The 25,051-nt window shown below is 45.0% G+C and overlaps 1 protein-coding gene across 3 annotated transcripts in view; it reads left to right on the top strand.

The window, feature by feature from the left end:
- The window catches only part of LOC137438541 (E3 ubiquitin-protein ligase RNF13), a 238,389-nt gene extending 214,731 nt beyond the window's left edge, over nucleotides 1-23,658 (top strand). For all 3 annotated transcript variants that reach the window (XM_078767045.1, XM_068133673.2, XM_068133674.2), the window contains 7 exons: nucleotides 13,175-13,306; nucleotides 13,425-13,512; nucleotides 16,167-16,254; nucleotides 16,545-16,650; nucleotides 16,913-17,006; nucleotides 22,067-22,147; nucleotides 22,491-23,658. In XM_078767045.1, coding sequence (XP_078623171.1) covers nucleotides 13,175-13,306; nucleotides 13,425-13,512; nucleotides 16,167-16,254; nucleotides 16,545-16,650; nucleotides 16,913-17,006; nucleotides 22,067-22,147; nucleotides 22,491-23,083 — 1,182 coding nt within the window. In that variant the 3' untranslated portion in view covers nucleotides 23,084-23,658. The remainder of the gene's footprint in view (nucleotides 1-13,174; nucleotides 13,307-13,424; nucleotides 13,513-16,166; nucleotides 16,255-16,544; nucleotides 16,651-16,912; nucleotides 17,007-22,066; nucleotides 22,148-22,490) is intronic.
- The last annotated feature ends 1,393 nt before the right edge of the window (nucleotides 23,659-25,051 follow it).

The raw sequence follows: 25,051 nt of genomic DNA, 5'->3' as shown, positions 1-25,051 counted from the left end.
ATCACCCTCCCATCACCCTGCCCCATCACCCTGCCCCATCACTCTCCCCCATCACCCTCCCATCTCCCTCCCATCACCCTGCCATCACCCTCCCATCACCCTCCCATCACCCTGCCATCACCCTCCCTTAACTCATCTTACTTAACTTAACATCACCCTCCCTTAATATTACATTAACAATTATAATCATTACAAAATTTACAAATTTCATTACAAATAACAAATTACAAAAAATTATCACCAAATTGAAACAGAATTGAAACAGAGCAGAATTATTTTCGAAACAATTGTTCTTAAATAAACAAAGAATAATAAAAATTGTCTACATGTACATTGTACACACCTTTATGTCGTTAGCACCTCTTCATAAACAACATTGCAGAGGAAACGGCGCTTCTTCTTTGTTTCCTCGTCCTGGGCAAGAATGCGGAGGCTGCTGGATCTGCCAACCCTACAGGCCGCCACGTAGAACTGACAATGGCTGAAGAAGTCTCTTGGGCAGAAGATCCCAACATGGTGTAGCGACTGGCAAAAGAAGTTGTGCACTTTTTTTGATGAATTCTTTTCGAAACAATTTTTCTTCAAGCAATAAATAAAGAATAAAAATTGTCCACATGTACACACCTGTATGTCGTTAGCAGCTCTTCATAAACAACATTGCTGAGGAAACGGCACTTCTCCAGGAGATCCTAACATGGTGTACGACTGCCAAAAAAAGTTGTGCACGTTTTTTTGAAGAATTATTTTCGAAACAATTATTCTTCAATAAATAAATAATAATAAAAATTGTCTACATGTACATTGTACACACCTTTATGTCGTTAGCACCTCTTCATAAACAACATTGCTGAGGAAACGGCGCTTCTTCTTTGTTTCCTCGTCCAGGGCAAGAATGCGGAGGCTGCTGGAACTGCCAACCCTACTGGCCGCCACGTAGAACTGACCATGGCTGAAGAAGTCTCTTGTGCAGAAGATCCCAACATGGTGTAGCGACTGTCCTTGGGATTTATTCACAGTCATGGCAAAGCAGGGTCGTACCGGAAACTGCCGACGCCGCAGAGTGAACGGGAACATGTTGTCAGATGGACTCAAGGTTATGCGTGGAATGAGCAATGTGCGTCCAGAATTGACACCCATCACAGATTGTGCAACCAACAGATTTGGAAGGATCTGAAGTATGATGTACCTTGAGCCATTGCAGTGCCCGCTTTGCTGGTCGAAGTTTCGCAGCAGCATGATTACCATACCCACCTTGAGAGAGATTCGATGTGGAGGCATACCAGATGGACAGAGGGTGTTCAGGAACTCAGGCGGATACAAATGATCACCCTCAGATTCCGCTGTATCGACGCTACAGCAAACATGTTCCTCCCCTGGAAATATGGTCGTCATGTAGGCATTTACCTGATCGACTTCGGAATTGGTCGGACATAGTATAACACGCTCGCATAGCCACTTGGGGTTGCTAATGTTGTTATACAAGTCTTCGTACACCCAAGTGACAATATCCTGAAGTTTTTCACCTGGAAGAATGAGCGGTTCCCTGAGCTCAATAGCAAATTCACCCTCTTCTGGATTGACAGGAATCTTCCCTTCACCCAGATCCAGCAGGAATTTTGCAAAAGCAGATTCGTCCTGTTGTTCTCCAGCACCCTGCATGATCCTCATGTTTACTCTGAGACGAAGTATCTGCACTTTTCTCCACAGGTATGAGCTCTTGAAGCACCTTCCAACTATGTCAATACGGCTACCGTGTGGCACAACAGTAAGGATCTGCCTCCAGTCACCACTGAAAACCATTGTGATGCCGCCAAATGGTTCCTCTGAGCCCCGAAGCCACTGGAATGTTCGATCTGCTGCCTCCAATGCGCGACGATCCATCATTGAAACCTCATCCACCCCCATTAGATTAGTCATGCGTATGAGTGCTGCAGTGGTGTCATTTTCACTGATGTTGCAAGTGGACTCATCAGTGAGAATGAGAGGACACTTGGTCCTACTATGGAAGGTGGCCCCTTTAGGCAGCAGCGTAGCTGCAATACCACTTGCAGCAGTTGCAAGAGCCACTTTGCCCATTGCTCGCACTTTGTTGAGTATATGAGACAATGTGAATGTTTTCCCAGTCCCACCACTTGCATCAACTGCAAGCATGCAGCCATGTCCGTGTTCCACACTCCGCATCACTTTATCGACAACAACGCGCTGCTCGTCATTAAGAAGGCACTCTGTTTGAGCGATGTGAGCCTCAAGTTCTCCTATATTGTGCACTGTTTCGTGCTCGATGACGCGCGGAATGCGAGACTGGAAATGAACTGGTTCAGGCTCAGGAAGGCCAAAGGTCTTACTGAGCGAAAAGCCGTGGCACTCAACTTTGTTCCTCAGCTCTAGTAGCACTGCACTCACAATGCGTCCATTTGGTTCATTCACACCTGCTGCACGCATGAAGTCCTCGCACAGCACATACTTGTGCCTTTCCCAGAACTGCACGTGGTTGCCTCTGAGAACGAATATGAGCATGTTGGCAAATACTTCGCGGACTGCAGGGCCAAATGCAATATTTGCAGCCTCTTCCATAACAGAATCCACCTCCTGGTCATTGTCAACGATGCCATATGCAATGCAGGCTGCCAGATAGGTCTCCATGACCCTACCACCAACACGACGGAGATCCTGAAAGCATGTGGGGCCAGGCACGCGGTACAGTAGCATGCGGAGATAGTACAACTCGGCAGTATGTGAGTTGACGGAAATAATGGGGAGCCGCCCAACCGTATCAGCCTTACGGTTATCCTGGAAACTCAGCCTTCTCTTCCGCAATTGAAACCTTTTCCTCAAGTAGGTGAAGTGTTGGAATACATCTGGATATAGAACATGACGCATGTGTGGATGGAGATTCATGGCTTCGAAAAAGGCGGTGAGGGTTGTTGCAGGGGGTCCTGACTCTGCCACGTTCTGTACGGCACCTTCGTCATTGAACGTGATCACCTGCTCATCCTGTAGATGGAGTGCCAGCATCTCGACTGGTGGGTACTTGCGTTGAATGGGGAAATCGTATATGCGCCAGTATCCCTCAGATGCGGTGATGTAACGCCCTAGTTCGTAGCGTGCCACTTCATCATGTCGTAATGCATCTCGCATCCTCTCATGAGGCTCCAGTCTGACCAGGCACTGGTCCGGGCCCTTTTCAAGGTATTTGTACAGGTACTTGACACAGGTGACAGCACAGACGATCTCAAGGTTGATGTGAGCATCGTACCTGAGGACAATATATGGATTGTAAGGCACAACCCATGCATTGTTAACTAATACGTTAGCACCGCCTCGTATTGTCTTCATGATGGGATCACCAGGTGCTGCTTCTGCCCGTCTTCTGTACAGGGGATAGGAGTCATCAGAGAAGCTTGTCGTTTGTCGTAGGGCTTTGGGATAGTCCTTTGTGCACTTCCGGTCTGCCATGCAAGGGCTCAAGATGTTCCATTCCCCACATGGGCCGTGAATCATGTGTGATGTCACGATACGGTGTAGTTCCGGATTTGTGAGTCTGTCAGGAATCTCAGCAGAGACCACGCGATCGACATCTGCTGGTGTTCTGGGCTTGTCGCGAGGTACCACGGTCAGGAGCATGTGTATCTGGGGAAGGTGACGCTTTTGCGTTTCCTTCACCATCACGTAAGCGTCCACATGCCCCAAGATGTCATGCTTGAGGATGTCTGCGAGGAGTGCTTCCACCTTCATATGAAACACCCGGGCGATGATATCAGGTCTTGCATTGGGTGGCTGGCCCTCAAAAACCGATTCTTTAATTTCTGGCCACTTTGGGTTGCAGGTGAATGTTAGGAAAAAGTCTGGTTTTCCCTTGACTCGGACTAAAGCCATTGCATCCTGAAACTCTTTGGCATACCAACGTGGCGACCCATAAATTGACGGTGGCAGAATGGTGAGGCGTCCAGGTAGCACCTCAGCATCACTGTTCAACGCATCAACGATGATCTTATACTTTTCTGCCTTAATTGACTTCTGGTTGCAGCGAATCCAATTGAGACGGTGTGACTCAATTTTTGCCATCATGTCGCATACGTACTGCTGTGTCAACTTTCCACCACGAAGCAGTAGATTGAAGTGATGAGTAGGATCAGGTACTTGTAGATGGTAGCGGTAGAAAGTTGTTGGCGTTGTCCCTGCCAACTCAGTGTGGTACCCCTGAGAGCCGCAGGGTAGCAGAAGTATGTATGATAGTGGGTCATACGCTGGATGCATGGCGTCTATTGTCTGTAAACCTCCTCCTCTGAGGTGAACAGCGACTGCCAGCCTTCCAAACTGCTCTGTTGTCATTGCCCCTGGAGCAATGACAGCCACATCGCTGTCTGGTGAGGGAAGGTTGACGGTACCATGATGAAGGTCTCGGCGCCGCGTGCGACCTGTTAACACAATATTCAGTTCATTGGCGCTATCATTATGAACCACATACTCAATGGCTGATTTGAATTGCTGGACGTATGGGTTGCACTCATGAATGGCCTGTTGTGCTCTTAGCAAAAACTGCTCATTCAGGCCACTGTTCGAGGTGTGGGCACGACGATAATCCAGCTCATGGGCTGGATCGTGAAAGTAGATCTGAGCAAAGCGTGGGGTACAACCCAGATCGGCAAGAGGAGCACCAATGTAATGGTAAACCTTACCTTGTATGCGCACTCCTGGATTGAAGCCAGGCATACGTATCTCTCGGACACCGATACTTGCCATTGCCAGCGCGTTGTTGTACTGTTTCGCGTGCTTCACAAAGTCCTGGTTAAGGAAAAGGTTTTTAATAGCATCTGGAGGTTGTGATGGAATTGAACCGGGTTTTGGATTCGTAGGATCATGCATAAGATCGACCTTGCCGTGGTTGCAGCAAAATCCTCTTCTCTCCTCATTCCACACCAAAGCAGCACAATGCGAGCATTTAGTGCATTGAAATATTGAGGTCCTGCTCAACGCGTGCCTGTACTCACCATGAAGTACCTCTCGGAAGAAATCGGTATCATCGTATCGAGCAAGGTTGCGATTGTCATGGTGAGCCTGCTCTAATCTCACACGGTGTACATCCTGATGGCGCAGGGCATCCCTTACTTGCCGGTCTTCTCGCTGGTGAGGGATTTCTTCTGCACGACGCCTTGCCTCGCGTTCAGTGTTGTCTGCGAAGCGAGCTGTCCGTTCCTCATCCGTTTCTTCTGCACGACGCCTTGTCATGCGTCCAGTGTTGTCTGCCAAGCGAGCAGTCCGTTCTTCATCCGTTTCAGCTGCACGACGACTTGTCACGCGTCCAGTGTTGTCTGCCAAGCGAGCAGTCCGTTCTTCATCCGTTTCAGCTGCACGACGCCTTGTCACGCGCGTAACGTCGCGTGTCAAGCGAGCAGCGCGTTCTTCATCCGTTTCTTCTGCACGACGCCTTGTCATGCGTCCAGTGTTGTCTGCCAAGCGAGCAGTCCGTTCTTCATCCGTTTCAGCTGCACGACGACTTGTCACGCGTCCAGTGTTGTCTGCCAAGCGAGCAGTCCGTTCTTCATCCGTTTCAGCTGCACGACGCCTTGTCACGCGCGTAACGTCGCGTGTCAAGCGAGCAGCGCGTTCTTCATCCGTTTCTTCTGCACGACGCCTTGTCATGCGTCCAGTGTTGTCTGCCAAGCGAGCAGTCCGTGCTTCATCCGTTTCAGCTGCACGACGACTTGTCACGCGCGTAACGTCGCGTGTCAGGCGAGCAGCTCGTTCTTCGTCAGATTCCATTGCGCGTGCACGAAGTGCAGCTTCGTTCCTTCGTTCTCGTAAACGACGACTCGATTGGGGCATTGTCTTTATCTACAATCTATCTATAAGATAGACAGTAAGTATATAGACGGTAAGTATAATATAGATAAGATAGAATAGATAGAGCTAACAATAAGACAGTGGTAAGATACAATCGAGACAGTAACTCGGCACTTTCGTAAGGCCGGAAGTGAAGTCTTCACTGTCCGGAAGTTCGCATGTCGCAGTTACGATTATTCGCCATTTAGTGTTAATGCCCAATTATTCAATTAGCGCCAACGTATTTTGGCTTTTTGCAATTTAATCGCAAGGAATCAATCAATTCAATTTAAACTAGAACGGGCACTCGGTAGAGCGCATACCTTCGCCGCAGCTACTGTTCTGTACTTGGCATGGGAGTGTAGGGAACAGAACAGTGAACAGTTTGGTGCTGATTTCATGCAAATCGGATAAGAATTGACCGAGTTATGACAAAAAACGCACATTTTGCAAGGTCGTGACCCCCCTGACCTTTGATCCCCAACCGCTAACAAGGGTAATGTCTTCACTGGGTCATGTCGTATATCACAAGATCGGGCATTGAATTCTGAACATTTTGGCATTAGTTGCATGCCAATTGGATAAAAATTGACCGCGCTATGGTAAAAATACGATTTTGACCTTTTCGTGACCTTGACCTTGACCTTTGACCCGATTGCTCCCAAAATCTAATCAAATGTGTCCGTATAATAACCAATCATCCCACCAAATTTCATGCAATTCGGTTGAATACTTTTTGAGTTATGCGAATAACATACACACACACACACACACACAGACATACAAATAAATACACAGCGATCAAAACATAACCTTCCGCTTTTGCGAAGGTAAAAATGAAAAGGAAAAGCATTAATAGCCTACGCAACAACGTGTTCTGTGATTGGCTGCCGGAAGTGAAGTCTTCACTGTCCGGAAGGTCGCATATCGCAGTTACGATGAATCGCAAATTAGTTTTAATTAGTTTTAAAACATAGTTTAACGCCAACATAGTTTGCCAACGTGAAATAAATGAATACGCTCTCAAATGTGCCGTCCGAGGCAGAGTCTGTTCGGCACGTTCGGCACACGTGATAGCTCGCTGCTCTCTGATTGGTTGAATCGTTTTTTGGACATAGCTCGGTAACTACTTCTCCGATTCGCATATCGCAGGTCGCATATCGCAGTTACGATGAATCGCAAATTAGTTTTAATTAGTTTTAAAACATAGTTTAACGCCAACATAGTTTGCCAACGTGAAATAAATGAATACGCTCTCAAATGTGCCGTCCGAGGCAGAGTCTGTTCGGCACGTTCGGCACACGTGATAGCTCGCTGCTCTCTGATTGGTTGAATCGTTTTTTTGGACATAGCTCGGTAACTACTTCTCCGATTCGCATATCGCAGGTCGCATATCGCAGTTACGATGAATCGCAAATTAGTTTTAATTAGTTTTAAAACATAGTTTAACGCCAACATAGTTTGCCAACGTGAAATAAATGAATACGCTCTCAAATGTGCCGTCCGAGGCAGAGTCTGTTCGGCACGTTCGGCACACGTGATAGCTCGCTGCTCTCTGATTGGTTGAATCGTTTTTTGGACATAGCTCGGTAACTACTTCTCCGATTAATATGAAACCTTGAAAAGGCACATCCTCAGGTCCCCAGCAATATACCTGGCAAGGTTAAAGTATATCGGACCTGTGGTTGTCGAGAAACAGCGGTCACAGACACACAGACATACACACAGACAAACACACACACAGAGATTACTGGAATTATAGATAGATTAAAGCATTAATTGTTGAATCTTACTTTTCTTGTATTGTGGATTTTGCTGTCCCGTTTCTGTGTCTGTGGGATTGGATAACCCCTGCGTGTGTTCCGATCAGGTAAGACCTCGTACCTTCCCGCGCGTGTCACGACCGCCAAGTTGGGTATACGCCTCGGAGTTAAAGCTCGTTTTGGCCATTCGTCCTCTTTGGGTCTTGAACCCAGGGACACACCAATAATCCAATATATATATATATATATATATATATATATATATATATATATATATATATATATATATATATATATCTGTAATCTAGTTCTCCAACCTAATGAGCGGACAAGGACAACATGACGTCATCGCCATGCACGATGATGACGGTCATGTTGTCCGCTCATTAGGTTGGAGAACCAGATTACAGATACCATTATTAGTAACTCCCAACCGCAACCAGGTCGACTCCCTATGATGAGTGGATACCAGAGATAACGTCACCCGCGTGGCAGGCGGTGCGTATCGCTCCCAGCAAGGTGCAGCAGCAGCTGTATGGGACACCTTGCTGGCGGTTCTCCACTGATGATATGAAGGTCGCATAGTGACTGATATATATATATATATTACGTATATATATATATATATATATCTATATATATAAAGTAGAGTTGGCCTCTGTGTCTGTATCCTGATCTATCTACGATCTCTAAGATCTCGAGAACCCGTGGACGGATTTGCGAGCGGAAAGTACTGTTCGACTCGGGATGGTCCCAGGAATGTCACGGAGACATAAACATTTTAAAAATTTCGGGTTTTTAAAATTAGCGTATTATTAGCACTAGCAGAAGAGAGAGGGATTCGAAGGGAGGGAGCGCAGCGCTTCTAGCGCTTCTGACTACAGCACACCTTAAAATTAAAAAAAACTTCGGGTTTTAAAATTAGTGTGTTACGCGTAATTAGCGCTAGCAGAAGAGGGAGGGAATCTAAGGGAGGGAGCGCAGTGCTCCCTCAGCGCTTCTGTTAGCGTAATTAGCGTATTTCGGAACGTTAATTTTTCAACTTCATTATTCGGAATCAGTACGTCCCAGAGAACCTTCGTAATGTTAATTTTTCAACTTCATCCGATTGACATGGGACCAACGGCATGTGACAAAGAGTGAAACATACAGGCTACATTTATTTGACGACAATGAGTTCCGACTTCCGACCTCGGTGGGATGACAGGCTGAGTCAACCCCCCTGGTGTGAAGGGGGAGGAGGAGGGGAGGGGGAAGAGAAGGGGAGGGAACGAGGGGAAGGGGATGGGAGGGGGGGAGGGGGAGGGGGAAGGGGGAGGGGGAGGGGGAGGGGGAAGGGGGGAGGGGAGGGGGGGAGGGGAACGGGGGGGGAGGGGGAGGGGAGGGGCCCTTCTTCCCCTGGGCACCCCGCACCCTTCCCTCCCCCCTTCCCCTCCCCCCTCCCCCTCCCTCCCCCTCCCCCCCCATTCCCCTCCCCTCCTCTTCCCCTCCCCTCCTCCTCCCCCGCTTCCCCCTCCCCCCTCCCCCCCGTTCCCCTCCCCTCCTCTTCCCCCTCCCCTCCTCCTCCCACTCCCGTGCAAAGCCGGGTACCTCTGCTAGTATATATATATATATATACGTATATATATATATATATATATATATATATATATATATACGTATATATATATATATATATATATATATATATATATATATATATATATCTATAATTCCAGTAATCTCTGTGTGTATGTTTGTATGTTTGTATGTTTGTATGTTTGTCTGTGACCGCTGTTTCTCGACAACCACGGGTCCGATATACTTGAAACTTGCCAGGTATATTGCTGGGGACCTGAGGATGTGCCTTTTCAAGGTTTCATATTAATCGGACAAGTAGTTACCGAGCTATGGCGATTTCTTTACCAAACTCCGCAAGCCGTTCGCTTTGGACCAAACCATTTCATGTAAATAGAGGGGGGGGATTGTCACCGTACTCGCAAGCCGTTCGCTTTGGACCAAACCATTCATGTAAATAGAGGGGGGGGATTGTCACCGTACTCGCAAGCCGTTCGCTTTGGACCAAACCATTTCATGTAAATAGAGGGGGGGGATATAATTTTAGATAGATATATAGTACGGGCATGCCCTAGTATATATAATTCCAGTAATCTCTGTATGTCTGTGTGTTTGTCCATGCTTGGCGATAGCAGATCTTTCTGGGTGATTACACTCAAAGGCCTTGTGGTGTTCATTAATGCGCTGGCCTAAGGTTCTTCCAGTCTCGCCTATGTATTCTCCACCACAGTCACATGGAATGGTGTATACCACACCTGTGCAATCATTCTTCAGTCTTTTGTCTTTGACCTTGGTCAGTGCACGTCTCAAGGTGTATATAGGTTGGTAGTTGACCCTCCCCCCGACCAGTCTCAAAATCCTGCCAATCCTTTGAGATACCCGTGGCACAAATGGTAGCACGCAGAAGCCCTTAGGTGGTTCCTGTGGCACATCCTGGATTATTGGAGCCGCCAGTACCATTTCATTTTTTGGGCAGAGGTGGTCTGGGTAGCCATTGGCTTTCAATACCCATTTGAGATGCTTGATCTCTCTCCTTTTGCCCTTCAAGGTGGACGGTATATTCCTTGCCCTTTTTACGAGTGTATTCACCACAGCTCTTTTATGGTGCAGTGGATGGCAAGACGTGAAATCGAGGTAACGCTCGGTCTGGGTGGGTTTCCTATATAGTGCGGTACTTAAGCTTCCATTGAGGTTCCTCCTCACCAAGACGTCCAAAAATGGAAGCGACCCATCCTGTTCTTCCTCACAGGTGAACTTGATGGAAGGAAACATTCCACTGAATGTGGCCAATATACTAAAGTACCTCGTGGGAAAAACCGACCGAGGATTGCGCAACAGCTCCGAGTTTGTGGACAAAATAACACACACCACGATCCATCCACACGAATCCATGGTGTCCTTTGACGTCATTTCGCTATTCACTAACGTGCCCACAACCCTGGCGATTGATGTGGCGAGACAGAGGCTAATGGAGGATGATTGCTGGAAACAGGCCGCCGACAAGTTGAATGTTGATGACGTTTGTCACCTCCTCAGCACTTGTCTGTCTTCCACCTATTTTGTCTTTGACAGCACATTTTACAAACAGGTGTTCGGCACTGCGATGGGCTCCCCGGTGTCTGCGGTGGTTGCCAATATGGTGATGGAAGAGCTGGAAACACGCACCATCCCATCTCTCCCAACACAGCCACGTGTCTTGTACCGCTATGTCGATGACACTTTTGTCATCTGCCCCAGCATGGCTGTTAATGCAATCCAGGAGGGCATCAGTGGAATGTTTCCTTCCATCAAGTTCACCTGTGAGGAAGAACAGGATGGGTCGCTTCCATTTTTGGACGTCTTGGTGAGGAGGAACCTCAATGGAAGCTTAAGTACCGCACTATATAGGAAACCCACCCAGACCGAGCGTTACCTCGATTTCACGTCTTGCCATCCACTGCACCATAAAAGAGCTGTGGTGAATACACTCGTAAAAAGGGCAAGGAATATACCGTCCACCTTGAAGGGCAAAAGGAGAGAGATCAAGCATCTCAAATGGGTATTGAAAGCCAATGGCTACCCAGACCACCTCTGCCCAAAAAATGAAATGGTACTGGCGGCTCCAAGAATCCAGGACGTGCCACAGGAACCACCTAAGGGCTTCTGCGTGCTACCATTTGTGCCACGGGTATCTCAAAGGATTGGCAGGATTTTGAGACCGGTCGGGGTGAGGGTCAACTACCAACCTATATACACCTTGAGACGTGCACTGACCAAGGTCAAAGACAAAAGACTGAAGAATGATTGCACAGGTGTGGTATACACCATTCCATGTGACTGTGGTGGAGAATACATAGGCGAGACTGGAAGAACCTTAGGCCAGCGCATTAATGAACACCACAAGGCCTTTGAGTGTAATCACCCAGAAAGATCTGCTATCGCCAAGCATGGAATAAGGGCGGGCCATGTTCCTCTATGGGACGATGTGAACGTGCTGGCGGCATCCCCAAACCGGGCCAGGAGGCGAATACTGGAGGCCTGGCACACTGGCCAAACGCGGGCACCATTGACAGAGGAGACTGTGGCGTTACCACAGGCATACGGACCTCTCATGCATAAGTACACCAGAGACACACCGATGCGTGGAGGAGGACAAAGACAAAGTGGGACATAGCCGACACAGGCAACACGAACAACAAAACACAATACACCGCTCAAACACGCACAAAACACTTGCAACATAAGCCGAGCATGGGTCCATGGTCACGAGGTCTCGCAACGCAGCTTTGTGATTGGTTGATAGAATAGGCCCACCCCTCCCCCCAGATATATCTGGGAGGAGGTGAACAAGGGAACTTCTCTTGATGAAGGCTAGTGGAGGCTCAGCGCACGCTGGGTTGCTGGCCGAAACGTTGAGTTTTTAAAGACAAAGCTATAGGTTGGAGAACGGAAAAATGGATATCGTGGATATATATATATATGTATATATATATATATATATATATATATATATATATATATACATATATATATATATATATATATATATATATATATACATATATATATATATATATATATATATATATATATACATATATATATATATATATATATATATATATATATATATATATATATATATATATATATATATATATATATATATATATACATAGGGATAGATCTATATATATATATATATATATATATATATATATATATATATATATACACAAAGAATTAAGTTAAGCACCCCTACACAACGAATTAAGGTAAGCACCCCCTAATATATATTCTTTGTGTATATGTATACATTGGCATATATTCTAAGGTATGTGAGATCAAATAATGATTGGTATGACATTAGCAATTATCCATTGATGAAATTGAGTGATCAAAGTGAAAAAAAGTGATTGGTTGAGTCAGTGATCCGATCACGTGGGTCCTACACACGTTATTGACGCAAAGATCGCTAGAGGTCTTCTCAGAACAATGACTGTACGTTAGAAAACATAAACGTCATCCACACTGTCCGTGATGGACCTATAGCTCCATACTTAAATTGAGGTGAAAATATGCCTAAAATTCCCAAAAAATTTCACCTTAAATTATTCAGAATAAAATATTGAAAACGGCATGATTGTTATGTTTTTATGTGACCATAATATCACTTCTCCAGAAAATATAGCAATATCATGGGTATATTACACTGTTTTGACGACAACAAACTTGTAATGTGCGAGGTTGTAAAAACACGGGGGGGGGTGCTTAACTTAATTCTTTGTGTATATATATACATATATATATATATAGGGATAGATCGATAGATATATATATATATATATATATATATATATATATATATATATATATATATATATATATATATATATATATATATATATACTGTATATATATATATGGGGGTTTTTTTTTTAATAGATATGGATTAATCAGAAGTCTTCGTCCATGAACTTAGTTTTTATTTTTATTTTTTTAAATTAAATCAGGCAGTGGTTTGTGTCTAATATCTGTGATTGTCTTTGCAGTGTTATCTTGTTGATGCTGTCCCAAAAAACGGTTGTACGCCAATGGAACCACCTCCTCCACTGGGTGTCAATGAAACCGTTTTGCGATTTGTTGCACTGATTCAACGCCACAACTGTCCCTTTGATAAAAAGGTACGAATGGTGGAGGTGAAGTGGATACGCGGAGACGAGGAACTGTATTAAAGAAGTGACTTTGCTTGGAGTGTTACGAGTGTGTTACGAGACGTTGAGTGCCAACCTCTGTGTTCAGGTCCTGCATGCACAACAGGCTGGTTTTCAAGTTGCCATTGTTTATAATGTGAACTCTGACCTCCTCCTAACGATGAAAACATCAAACGGTAAGATTGCATTTGACGTTTTGATCATTATGACACTGGTTCAAGAACCTGCGTTTTATATTCTCATTTTGCAGATCATAAGTTGATTTAGAAACATCTATTTTCTCTCTAACTTATCTTTATTTCTCTCTCTCTCGCGTCTCCATGTGAGCATTCATTTTTAATGTGATATTTAATAGCGATCAAACGTGTAACGGTGCGTTGACATGTAACGTGGGCGAAGGCAGATCCATCATTAATGCATTTGCATCAAATTATGTTTTCTAGTTTTTGGTTGTTTTAATAATTGTAAAATAAAGATGGATTGCTGAAAGCTTGTGGGTGGGAAAAATGTCCAACAAGATGCCACACACCAACCTTTGAGGTTCGATTCCTGAGCTGACTACAAACTGGTGGATTGATGCTTTCCAGGCATGGCGTTGCATCACCAAGTGCACTGCCATCATGCTTTGAAGAATGTTGTCACCCAGCCGGCTTGTTCCATTAATAACTACAATGGCGCTCGGTAGAGCACATACCTCCGCCACGCAATGCCGCATCCAGTAGAACATGCTAGGCTCGATAACCTTTTTTGAAATATCATGCTATATATCATTTTTGGCCCTATCTCTCAATGCTGAAGAATCGGTTTACAAATTTAAAAAAATAACTCTTGTATCTAGATCTGGATCTTCACCAAAATCGAATCAATTTGTCCTCGTCACAAACCCTACCTGTTCACCAAGTTTCATCTGAATCCGTTGATAACCTTTAGAGATATCCTGCTACATATTGGTTTTAGCCCTGTCCTGTCACTCAATGGTGAAGAATCACTTTTTAAAAATATCGGTTCCGGATTCAGATCTTCACCAAAATCGAATCAGTTAGTTTTTGTCACACACCCATGTCCACCAAATTTCCTCCGAATCGGTTCACAACTTTATTCTGCACACAAACAGAGAAACAGATACGGATGAAAACATAACCTCTGTCCAAATTCGGTGGGGAGAGGTAACAATATCGAGAGCGAAGTCAATGTTGCCCTATCGCAAATCCCCACGCTTTCCACCTAAAGCAAAGTTTAAAGATGGTAAAATGTTCCACCAAGAATGACCCAGTATCAAATTTTTAATTTTAAAATTTCCCCCGTTTTGATCCCTGTGACCTTAAGCCGCCACCCCCTGGGGCATGAACCCAGGGGTGAAATCCAAAAGATCGTTATATATTTCATGCATTGCCCAATGTCGCCGGTGGGGCTAAACTCTATACCAGGGGTCAGGGGGTGGGGCTAAACTCTATACCAGGGGTCAGGGGGTGGGGTTAAACTTTATACCAGGGGTCAGAGGGTGGGGCTAAACTTTATATCAGGGGTCAGGGGGTGGGGCTAAACTCTATACCAGGGGTCAGGGGGTGGGGCTAAACTTTATACCAGGGGTCAGGGGGTGGGGCTAAACTTTATACCAGGGGTCAGGGGGTGGGGCTAAACTTTATACCAGGGGTCAGGGGGTGGGGCTAAACTTTATACCAGGGGTCAGGGGGTGGGGCTTGCACCTTTGTGCCATGTGGTGATAATCACTACCAAGTTTGGTGAATTTCTGCACAACCGTTTAGGAGGAGATAGCGTGACGAATGGACGGATTGAGCTGATTACATTTTGATCATCATGAGAAGGGATTTTCTTTTTCAAAAAGCTTGTGGATAAAAAGGGATTGCTTGGGAATGGGGTCATTTCGGGTAAAAGAGATCATGGCTATGGATGGGGGATGACCTGGGGTAGTGGTGAACACCTGTCTTGAAGATTGTGATCGCTAGGTTGATATGTAATAAATTTGGTTTTATTATTCACCTTCATACTGTATAAGCTGACTCTTATCCTGGTTCTTTGCAGTTTCAGACAGGGCATTACTTAATTGAACGTACCATCCTCTGGATGAGATGTTGAGCTGTCATAGTGTACCATTCTCTGGATGAGATGTTGAGCTGTCAGAGTGTACCATTCTCTGGATGAGATGTTGAGCTGTCATAGTGTACCATTCTCTGGATGAGATGTTGAGCTGTCATAGTGTACCATTCTCTGGATGAGATGTTGAGCTGTCAGAGTGTACCAATTTGTACCATTCTCTGGATGAGATGCTGAGCTGTCAGAGTGTACCATCCTCTGGATGAGATGTTGAGCTGTCAGAGTGTACCATTCTCTGGATGAGATGCTGAGCTGTCAGAGTGTACCATTCTCTGGATGAGATGTTGAGCTGTCATAGTGTACCATTCTCTGGATGAGATGTTGAGCTGTCATAGTGTACCATTCTCTGGATGAGATGTTGAGCTGTCATAGTGTACCATTCTCTGGATGAGATGTTGAGCTGTCAGAGTGTACCAATTTGTACCATCCTCTGGATGAGATGTGGAGCTGTCAGAGTGTACCATTCTCTGGATGAGATGTGGAGCTGTCAGAGTGTACCATTCTCCGGATGAGATGGTGTACCATCTGCTAACATTCACTGATGGATTACAAAGATCTCACAGTACTGTTTTGACAAGATGAGGCCATCATGTGCCCGTACTCTTGCCAAATTCTAAATTCTCACCTTGATCTACAGACACACTGCATTAGCCAGGTACTGAATGTGCATAATGACGATGATGATGATTATGATGGCATGTTCCATGTGTTTCAGTAACTATGCGGAAAAACATCAATATCCCTTCTGTGTTTGTTGGGCAGAAAACAGCCACTCTGTTGTCTGACTACACATATGGCACTGGGTGAGTGTTAGTATTTTATTTATTTTTTTTACAAGCAAATAAAGTGCAGTCGGACCCCGCTATTCGCGGTTCCGCTATTCGCTGTCCGCTATTCGCGGCACTTTCCAGAAAGGTATCCCTCGTGAATAGCGGGGTCCGACAATACTTTATTTTCATCACAAATACCACTGCAGTGTTTGTGGGGGGATTTTAGAAACATTAAGCAGGTGATCGTATTAAAAATAACAAAGTACCTCTGTTGCTTCGATGGGAATGTAGGTGTGTTTATTGTTACTTTGTATCTGAACCAGGTCATGGTTACTGCTCAATCCAGAGTTTACGATACCAATGGAGTATTACCTCATTCCCTTCCTTGCCATTGTGGGAATATCCTTTTTGGTGTTGGTTATCTTCATGGTAAGTGAGTCACTTTGCAATTGCTAACCTTGTGTGTGGAGGAATGATGTTGAGCAGAGAGGAAATGGCTGAGTTTGGGGTAGGTGAGTGGTCGTGGTGGTGGTGGTGGTAGTAGTAGTAGTGGTGGTAGTAGTAGTGTAGTGGTGGTGGTAGTTGTGGTTGTGGTAGTAGTAGTAGTGGGGGTAGTAGTGGGGGTAGTAGTGGAGTTGTTAGTAATGGTGTCGATGAAGCTATTCATGAGTGATCTTGTGTTCTCTTTCAGGCAGTTAGGTTAGCGAGGGATCGCACGAGGGTGCGGAGGAGCCGTCTGGGCCGCGAGCAGTTGCAGCAGATTCCGACGCACACATTCCAAAAGGGTGAGGCAATTTAACATTGGTTTTGTGTTGGCAGAAGGAATGCAGTTTGTGAAATAGAAGAAAATTCCAGAAATTTGTATTTTACATCATCATAAGGTTATGGTTCTAATTCTGCATATGGAAGTGCTCCAATTAACTGTCCTTCAACGGATACAAGTTTTCTTTATGTCGTGGATATGTTGGACACTGTTCACGATACCAACTGACCAAGGCTCAGACATTTAAAAAACTTTTAACAATTTCTTCTTCCTGAGGATTGTTGAAAACATGAACATTTCCTCTCTTGGAAAGGGTTTGCATAATGACAACAGGATGGTTGAGGACAAACAGGTGTGCTTTGAGGACAAACAGGTGTGCTTTAGGCAAACTGACATTGTTAGGTTCAGGTACAACCAATCATGACTAGATATTCGGTTTTGCAACAGCTCAGGTGTTAATACAACAACAACACAACAACATGCATTTTAAAAGGCCATTTTCCCTGCTAGAGCGGGGGTTAGCCTTGCGGTCCCCATGTCGATCTCCATTTTGCCCTATTTTCTGCATCTCTCCTTGTTAACCCCCTTGCCCGCATTTCTTCTTCCACCATCTTTAGCCAAGTCTTTCTCGGTCTTCCCCGTCCTCTACTTCCGTCTACATTAATTTCCATCACTCTTCTCAACCAGTCACTTTCATCCTTCCTCAACACATGACCAAACCATCTCAACCTGTTCCTCTTCACAGCATCAATCACAGGCAATATTCCCATCATCTTTCGCAATTCATCATTTGTTTTCCTCTCTCTCAACGATACTCCGCACATCCGTCGAACCATTCGCATTTCCACCCTTTCCAACCGTCGTTGCTGCTCTACGTTCATTACCCATGTCTCGCTCCCATAAATCATAACACTTCTCACACATGCAGCATACACCTTTCCCTTCAGCTTCAACGACACTCCCCTCATCATCAGCACGCCACTCAATTCCCGAAACTTCTTACATGCACATCTCACTCGAGCAACCATTGCCGAGTCTGATCCACCTTCTCCATTCAGCATGTCTCCGAGGTAGCAAAATGTTTTCACACCTTCCAGCTTCACGCCGTCTCCAAGATCCAACTCAACATTTCCTCCATCTGCAGCTCCCTCTGTGCACACCTTACATTTGAATGTAGCTGCCACACTGGTTAATGACCCTCAGACTACTACATTTTTGATGAACCCACTCAGCGCACATTGTACACTGAATGGAGTTCACTCCGACACCCTTCCTACACACAGCACAGGGCCACTTCCCAGTTCTTTCCACCTCACCACATGCTTTACCACTTGCCATCACCTTCGTCTTTCCGATATTCACCTTCAGACCTTTTGTCTCCATACATTCCTTCCACGTGTTCATCTTTTCCTTCAGTCCATCCATACTTTCCGCAATCAACACCAGATCATCTGCATACAACAACTCCCACGGTAAACCCTCCTTTACGTTCTGAGCCAGCACCTCCATCACAGCTACAAATAGTAGTGGACTTAGTACCGACCCCTGATGCACTCCCACCTTCACATCAAACTCACCACTGTTCCCGTCCTTCGTCCTTACAGCTGTGCGCGCTCTTTTGTACATTGCCATCACTACTCTGATCAACCATTCCTCCACTCCTAACTTCCTCAATGCCCATGTCAATACTTTGCGTGGAACCCAATCGAATGCTTTCTCCAGATCAACAAACCCAAGAAACAACTTCTTCCTCTTCTCCATGTACTTCTCCTACAACTGCCTCACAATGAAAAGTGCGTCTGTCGTTCCTCTTCCTGGCATGAATCCAAACTGCATTTCGTCGATCTTCACTTTCTTCCTCATCCTCCTCTCCAACACCCTTTCCAATACCTTCATTCCATGCTCCAATAACTTTATCGCTCGGTACGAGCCACACTCCAGAGGGTCACCTTTCCCCTTGTATAGAGGGACGAGGGTACTCAGTTCCCAATCCACTGGAATGCGGCCTTCTTTCACCACCAGATTACAGATCTCTGTCATTCTCTTCACACCCCAACTTCCTGCTGCCTTCAACATATCTCCCACAACTCCCGTTGTGGTGTTAATGGCTGTGGGAGGAGGGAGGGAGCGAGGGGGAGTTTGTATTCTCTGTCCCCTCCTGTAATATTATATAAGGAATGCAATTTCCTTTTTATGCCTCCTTTGACGAAGTTGGCGAGGCATTATGTTTTCAGGTTGTCCGTCCGGCTGTCCGTCCGTGATAGGTTTTCTTTACCGCGATAACTTGAGAATGGCTGAAGGGATCTTAGTCAAACTTGGTGCAGGTATGTATAATAAGGTAAAGATGAACCGATTAGATTTTGGGGTCACAAAGTCAAAGGTCAGAGGTCATGTTAGGTAAAAATCCTGTTACCACGATAACTTGTGCACCAGTGATGGGATTCTAACCAATTTGGTATACTTACTATGTAGAATGATGTAATACAACAACAACGGGCATTTTAAGGCCATTTTCCCTGCAAGACCCTGGTGTTGGGCTAGCGGCTAGGGTGCCGGCTTAGGATCCTAGGATCCTGGGTTCGAATCCCGGTCAATCGCTGAATTAACGCCAGGGGGGTTGACTCAGCCTGTCATCCTTCCGAGGTCGGCAAATTGAGTACCAGTTCACTGGTAATTCCCTGCTTGTCGTTAAAGGCGGCAAAAAGGGTTGGCGTCAGGAAGGGCATCCGGCCGTAAAACATTGCTTCAAAAAGGGGACCGAAAAACAACAACAACCACAGTTCCCGAAAAAGGCCAACCCCCGCTTGCGGGGAAAAATGGCCTCTAAAGGTGGTTTTTTTTGTTTTTTTTTTCCCTGCAAGAGCGGGGGTTAGCCTTGCGGTCCCATGACGATCTTCTCCATTTTGCCCTATTTTCTGCATCTCCCCTTGTTTAACCCCCTTGCCCGCATTTCTTATTCGACCATCTTTAGCCAAGTCTTTCTCGGTCTTCCCCATCCTCCACTTCCTTCTACATTCATTTCCATCACTCTTCTCAACCAGTCACTTTCATCCTTCCTCAACACATGACCAAACCATCTCAACCTGTTCCTCTTCACAGCATCAATCACAGGCTCTATTCCCATCATCTTTCGCAATTCATCATTTGTCTTCCTCTCTCAACGATACTCCACACATCCACCGAGCCATTCGCATTTCCACCCTTTCCAGCCTTCGTTGCTGCTCTACGTTCATTACCCATGTCTCGCTCCCATAAATCATAACACTTCTCACACATGCAGCATACACCTTTCCCTTCAGCTTCAACGACACTCCCCTCCTCATCAGCACGCCACTCAGTTCCCGAAACTTCTTCCATGCACATCACTCCAGCAACCGTTGCCGAGTCTGATCCACCTTCTCCATTCAGCATGTCTCCGAGGTAACAATGATGATGAATGATGTAGAATGATGTAATGATGAACTGATTCGATTTTGGGTTCAAGAGGTTAAAGGTCAAAGGTAAAAGTCTGTAATGGGTCTATAACTTGAACGGCTGAAGTGATCTAATTCAAACTTTGTACAGGTATGTATAATGATGTAAAGAGTAACTGGTTAGATTTTGGGGGCAAAGGTCAAAGTCTGTTTTAGGTCTATAACCTGAGAACGGCTGAAGTGATCTAATTCAAACTTGGTACAGGTATGTATAATGATGTAAAGATTAAATGATTAGATTTTTCTATTCAAAGGTCAGAGGTCATGTCAGGTAAAAATGTGATAACTTGTGAACAGCTGAAGGGATTTTAATTAAAACTTGGTACAGATATTTATGATGATGTAGACATGAACTGATTAAATTTTCGGGTCAAGAGGTCAAAAGTCATAGGTAATGTCAGGTAGAAATGTGATAACTTGAGAACAGCTGAATGGATTAAAATCAAACTTGGTACAAGTATTGTAAATATGTAATAATGTGGGCGGACGCATATCAGTCGACGTCGTGATGCCGAAGAGTGCTGTTCTAGTTGCAAACTAAAAGTCTTCACCCTCCTTTTGTATGATGCAGCATACAAATCTGTATTTTTGTAACGACCCCTATGGAAGTTTCCATATTTTCGTCGTCAGAAACGCAAGCCGCGATTACAGGGAAGTGAGGTGCTATTCCGATTATGTTGATTCGTTTCTTCAGCCATTTCATCCGGATGGGGTGCGATGCTCTAATGTATTGTAATCTCCATTATGTGAATTACTCCCATGGTAGATAATTTGAAGAAGTTGTCTTGGTGCAAAAGCTTGCAAGCATGTTAACGTGATCACATGTCCGCCAGGCGGGAGAACGTCTGTCTGTCGGTAAATATGGAAGTAGCATCCATTGTGGATTTTCCCATTGCTCTTCCCTTCTGTGAACTTCACGGAACATACTGAATTGCTGTCTTTATATTGCATGAAACAAGGAAGCGATTCTGCTGCACACAAATACAAGACCTGATAATGTCGGTTGGTTGCGGTGAAGATTGTGACCATATCATATCGATATGAGACCAATAAATCTTAACCAGGAACTTTGATGCAAGAGGAAGCCACTTGGCCCTTCATACTTGTGCTGCACCACCACCACTATTAAATAAATCCGTCGGTTTCACTGGGGGTAGGATTGGGGATGAGGAAAGTGTGACAGGAACAGCGACTACATTGGTATAAATGCAAATAAAATCATTATTTTACAACTCATTTGTTTATTACGACATGTAACTTTCCCTTGTACATCTGGCATGGTGTGTGTTTACTGTTTACTGACCCCTGCTTTAGACAACTTTACCAATTTTATCCTCTCCCGGGGATATGCCATTAATGCCGTGCCAACATGGTTTCTCACATGACATGTCTGTAATGGCATGTGACATGTAAAAGTAAAAGGGCACCCGTGTCTCCTTGTGTTTTCGGAGATGAGTTTCGGACCAGTAGTCTATCGCCATGCGTGTGATTTGTATCCAAGCTTCATAAACATTACATCAATGTGAAGGAAAAGAGCAAATTAAGTTGTGTTTTGTATCCTTGTAAAGAGGTGTGTTTTTAAGTGTTCACATGCTGTCGGTGCGTGCAGGAGATGCATTTGAGGTGTGTGCCATCTGTCTGGATGAGTATGAAGAGGGGGAAGAACTTCGCTTGCTACCTTGCCAGCACGGTATTGTACATTGCAAATTATACGCAGGTGGTAAAGCTTCCCACACTGCTCTCAAAATTCTTATATTCTCCATCTCTCTACTCGACTCCCTCTATCCCTTTATTCCTCCCCTCCTTCTCTCTTCTCCACCCCTCCACTGCTCACCTGCTTCCCTTTAAACATCTCTCTCTTTTTGCTTCCTCTCCCCTCTCTCTCTGCCCCCCTCCCCTCCCTTCTTTCTTTACCTCCCCCCTCCTCCGTATTTTCCCTTGCGTCCCCTTTGTCATTTTCCTTCTCCCCTTCACTCACTTTTTCCTTCTCCTCTCTCTCTCTCGCTCCCTCTTACCCTTGAATCCTATCCCAGCATACCACAGCCGATGCGTCGACCCTTGGCTTACAGGATCCAAGAGGACATGCCCTATATGTAAGCGCCGTGTAGTTCCAGTCCTGCCTGGCTCACAATCCCAGTCCGACACAGATTCAGACTTTGACACCGACTCGGAGCGCACACCACTTCTCAGCTCCTCACGGGGTTCTTTTGGCTCTCTGGGCGAAGCAAGAAACCAGTTGAGATCACACGAAACACCTGAGAATCACGCTGCTGGAGTTTATGATAGTGACTCCGACACTGAATCTGACATGAGTATTCCTGAGTCTGTGGAAGGCGAGCATGGAGAGGATCACCGACTTTTAGCAGAAATTAGGGCGTTAGTTGAGGCAGAAAGGGTCCAAGGCACTTTGGGAGAGAATACAGGTAGACAAGGTGTAAGAGTGAGTAATGAGAGAATGAGGCAAGTGGAAGATAATGAAAGAAGACATAATGGAGATGAATGCAGGGGAAGGCCAGACAGCATGAGAGGAAGCAGAGCTAATGAGCTTCACACAGAGAATGAGCAGGATGCTGAAGTTAGAATTTGTATCGAAGGAAGTGCCGATGATGACCAACAGGTTGTGTGAGACGTGGAAAAAAACCTTTTGATTGAACAATTTATGGGTTTTTTTTCTTTCTTTTATTGTGATTTATGATGCCAACATCTCCATTTTGGTGTCTCTTTTTTTTTGAATGAATGAATGAACCAGTGAAACCTAAAGGGTAAGTGTTCGGAGAAGCAAAATCTTGTAAACTCACTCGGTCCACATTGTCATGTAACATGTGGACGCGTTTAACTGTTTAATTCGTTGATTTAAAAATTGCTGCCAAAAGCCTTGCTAAGCCAAACTTCTGGCATGGTTTTACCGTAGTTACCCTCCATTCTGGAGATGTGGAACCTTCTGTACGTGCTGCGACAGGGTAGAGACAAACCTTGCCGTTGTATCCAAGTCTCACTTGTAACATTTACCATAAAACATTGAAAGAAGAATGTTTTAGCAACGGCCATGACCTATCGCACTCCCTTTGGCTCCACCAGCTGTTTTCTATCCATGTACCTTCTTTTTTTTTACACCTTTCTTCTGAAATCAATCACGCATTTTGTATAATATGGAATTGTTATATAGTTTATTTACCTCCAATAAAGACTTGTCATCCTTCAGTTTGGCTGTTTGTTGAAGGAAGGACTATCATCTGGAAAAACGGGAAAGGGGAGCAGTTTGTTGACTCGGTCAGGTAAGTAATCCATTCTTCATTCAGCACTTCTCACGACGATCTACACGGGTTGGTTTATTTTGTTCTATTTCATAACAATCGTTCAATTTCATTTTCTTTTGAAATGAGCATCTGCCAGGTGACCTCAGATGCCAACTTTTAACTACCTTTCTGATGCTGCACCGGTGTGTAGAGATATATATCTTTAGATATTAGAAATCCCTCGTATATTTAAACAAAGGTTGGTGTTTGAGCTGTTACCTGGGTGCTGGTTACCTGGGTGCAATCCTGTTTGGCATATTACGAGAGTTCCCTTGCACGAACCATCGACGCAGGAAGAAGCCATTGGGCCAATCAAAGCCTGTGCAATGGTTGCCCCTATGGTTGTTTATCCGTGCTCTATCGTTTTAAAATGTCGTGCGTCAGGCAAGGAAGCAGCACGTCCCATTGTACAAAGTCTGATATGACTGCGTTGTGGTTCGTTCCGCCGACCTTCCAGACTCGGAGCAGACGCGCTAAGCTTTACTCCACCGAGTCTGTAGATCCGTGATCTCTTTCGACTTTAAATATTGGCTTTAAATATCCTCAAATAAACGTGTTAAATTTGAATCGAAAATGAAATGCTATTTTCCTGCTTTAACTTTGAACGGTATACTTTTTCTTTCAGTCTTTAAAAATAAATATATTCTGTTTTTTGCCCAAGGTAACCTAGTTGCCATTGACAGGTTTACCGTGCCACTAGTTGTAGTTGTAGATAAGTTGCATTAAATTCAACCAGCACACCTATATTAACAAGCATTCTGAGTATTGCACTGCAATACATGTCCCCTACCGGCAGTCTGTCGTCCAGAAAACTGTTGGGGAAATTACCAAGGTGTAGCGGTTACCTTCTCCTACAAAGGGTTATTTACCCACAGGTTCTGAATTGTTCCCAATCGCTAATTACCTCAGGACGGGCTCACCTGTGATTCGCACTCGGGACTTCGATTTATACACCTTGCAGACAGGTCAGCATAAGCACGAGAAAACAAGCATTCTGAGTATTGCGCTACAATACATGTCCCCTACCGGCAGTCTGTCGTCCGGAAAACTGTTGGGGAAATTACCAAGGGTTATTCACCCACAGATTCTGAATCGTTCCCAATCGCTAATTACCTCAGGACAGGCTCACCTGTGATTCGCACTCGGGACTTCGATTTATACACCTTGTGGACAGGTCAGCAGAAGCACCATAAATACGTTGTTGACAAAGAACCTTTCAAGTCGCTCGCTAAATATCAGTAATTTATTATATTTTCCGGTTCACGATCAATGATCGATGTGTATATATATGTTGCTTG

This window comes from Myxine glutinosa, chromosome 13, assembly GCF_964187855.1.
Source record: "Myxine glutinosa chromosome 13, kmMyxGlut1.1, whole genome shotgun sequence".
Taxonomy (NCBI): domain Eukaryota; kingdom Metazoa; phylum Chordata; class Myxini; order Myxiniformes; family Myxinidae; genus Myxine; species Myxine glutinosa.
Note: the sequence above shows the minus strand (reverse complement) of the source record. Positions and strands in the feature narration are given on the sequence as shown.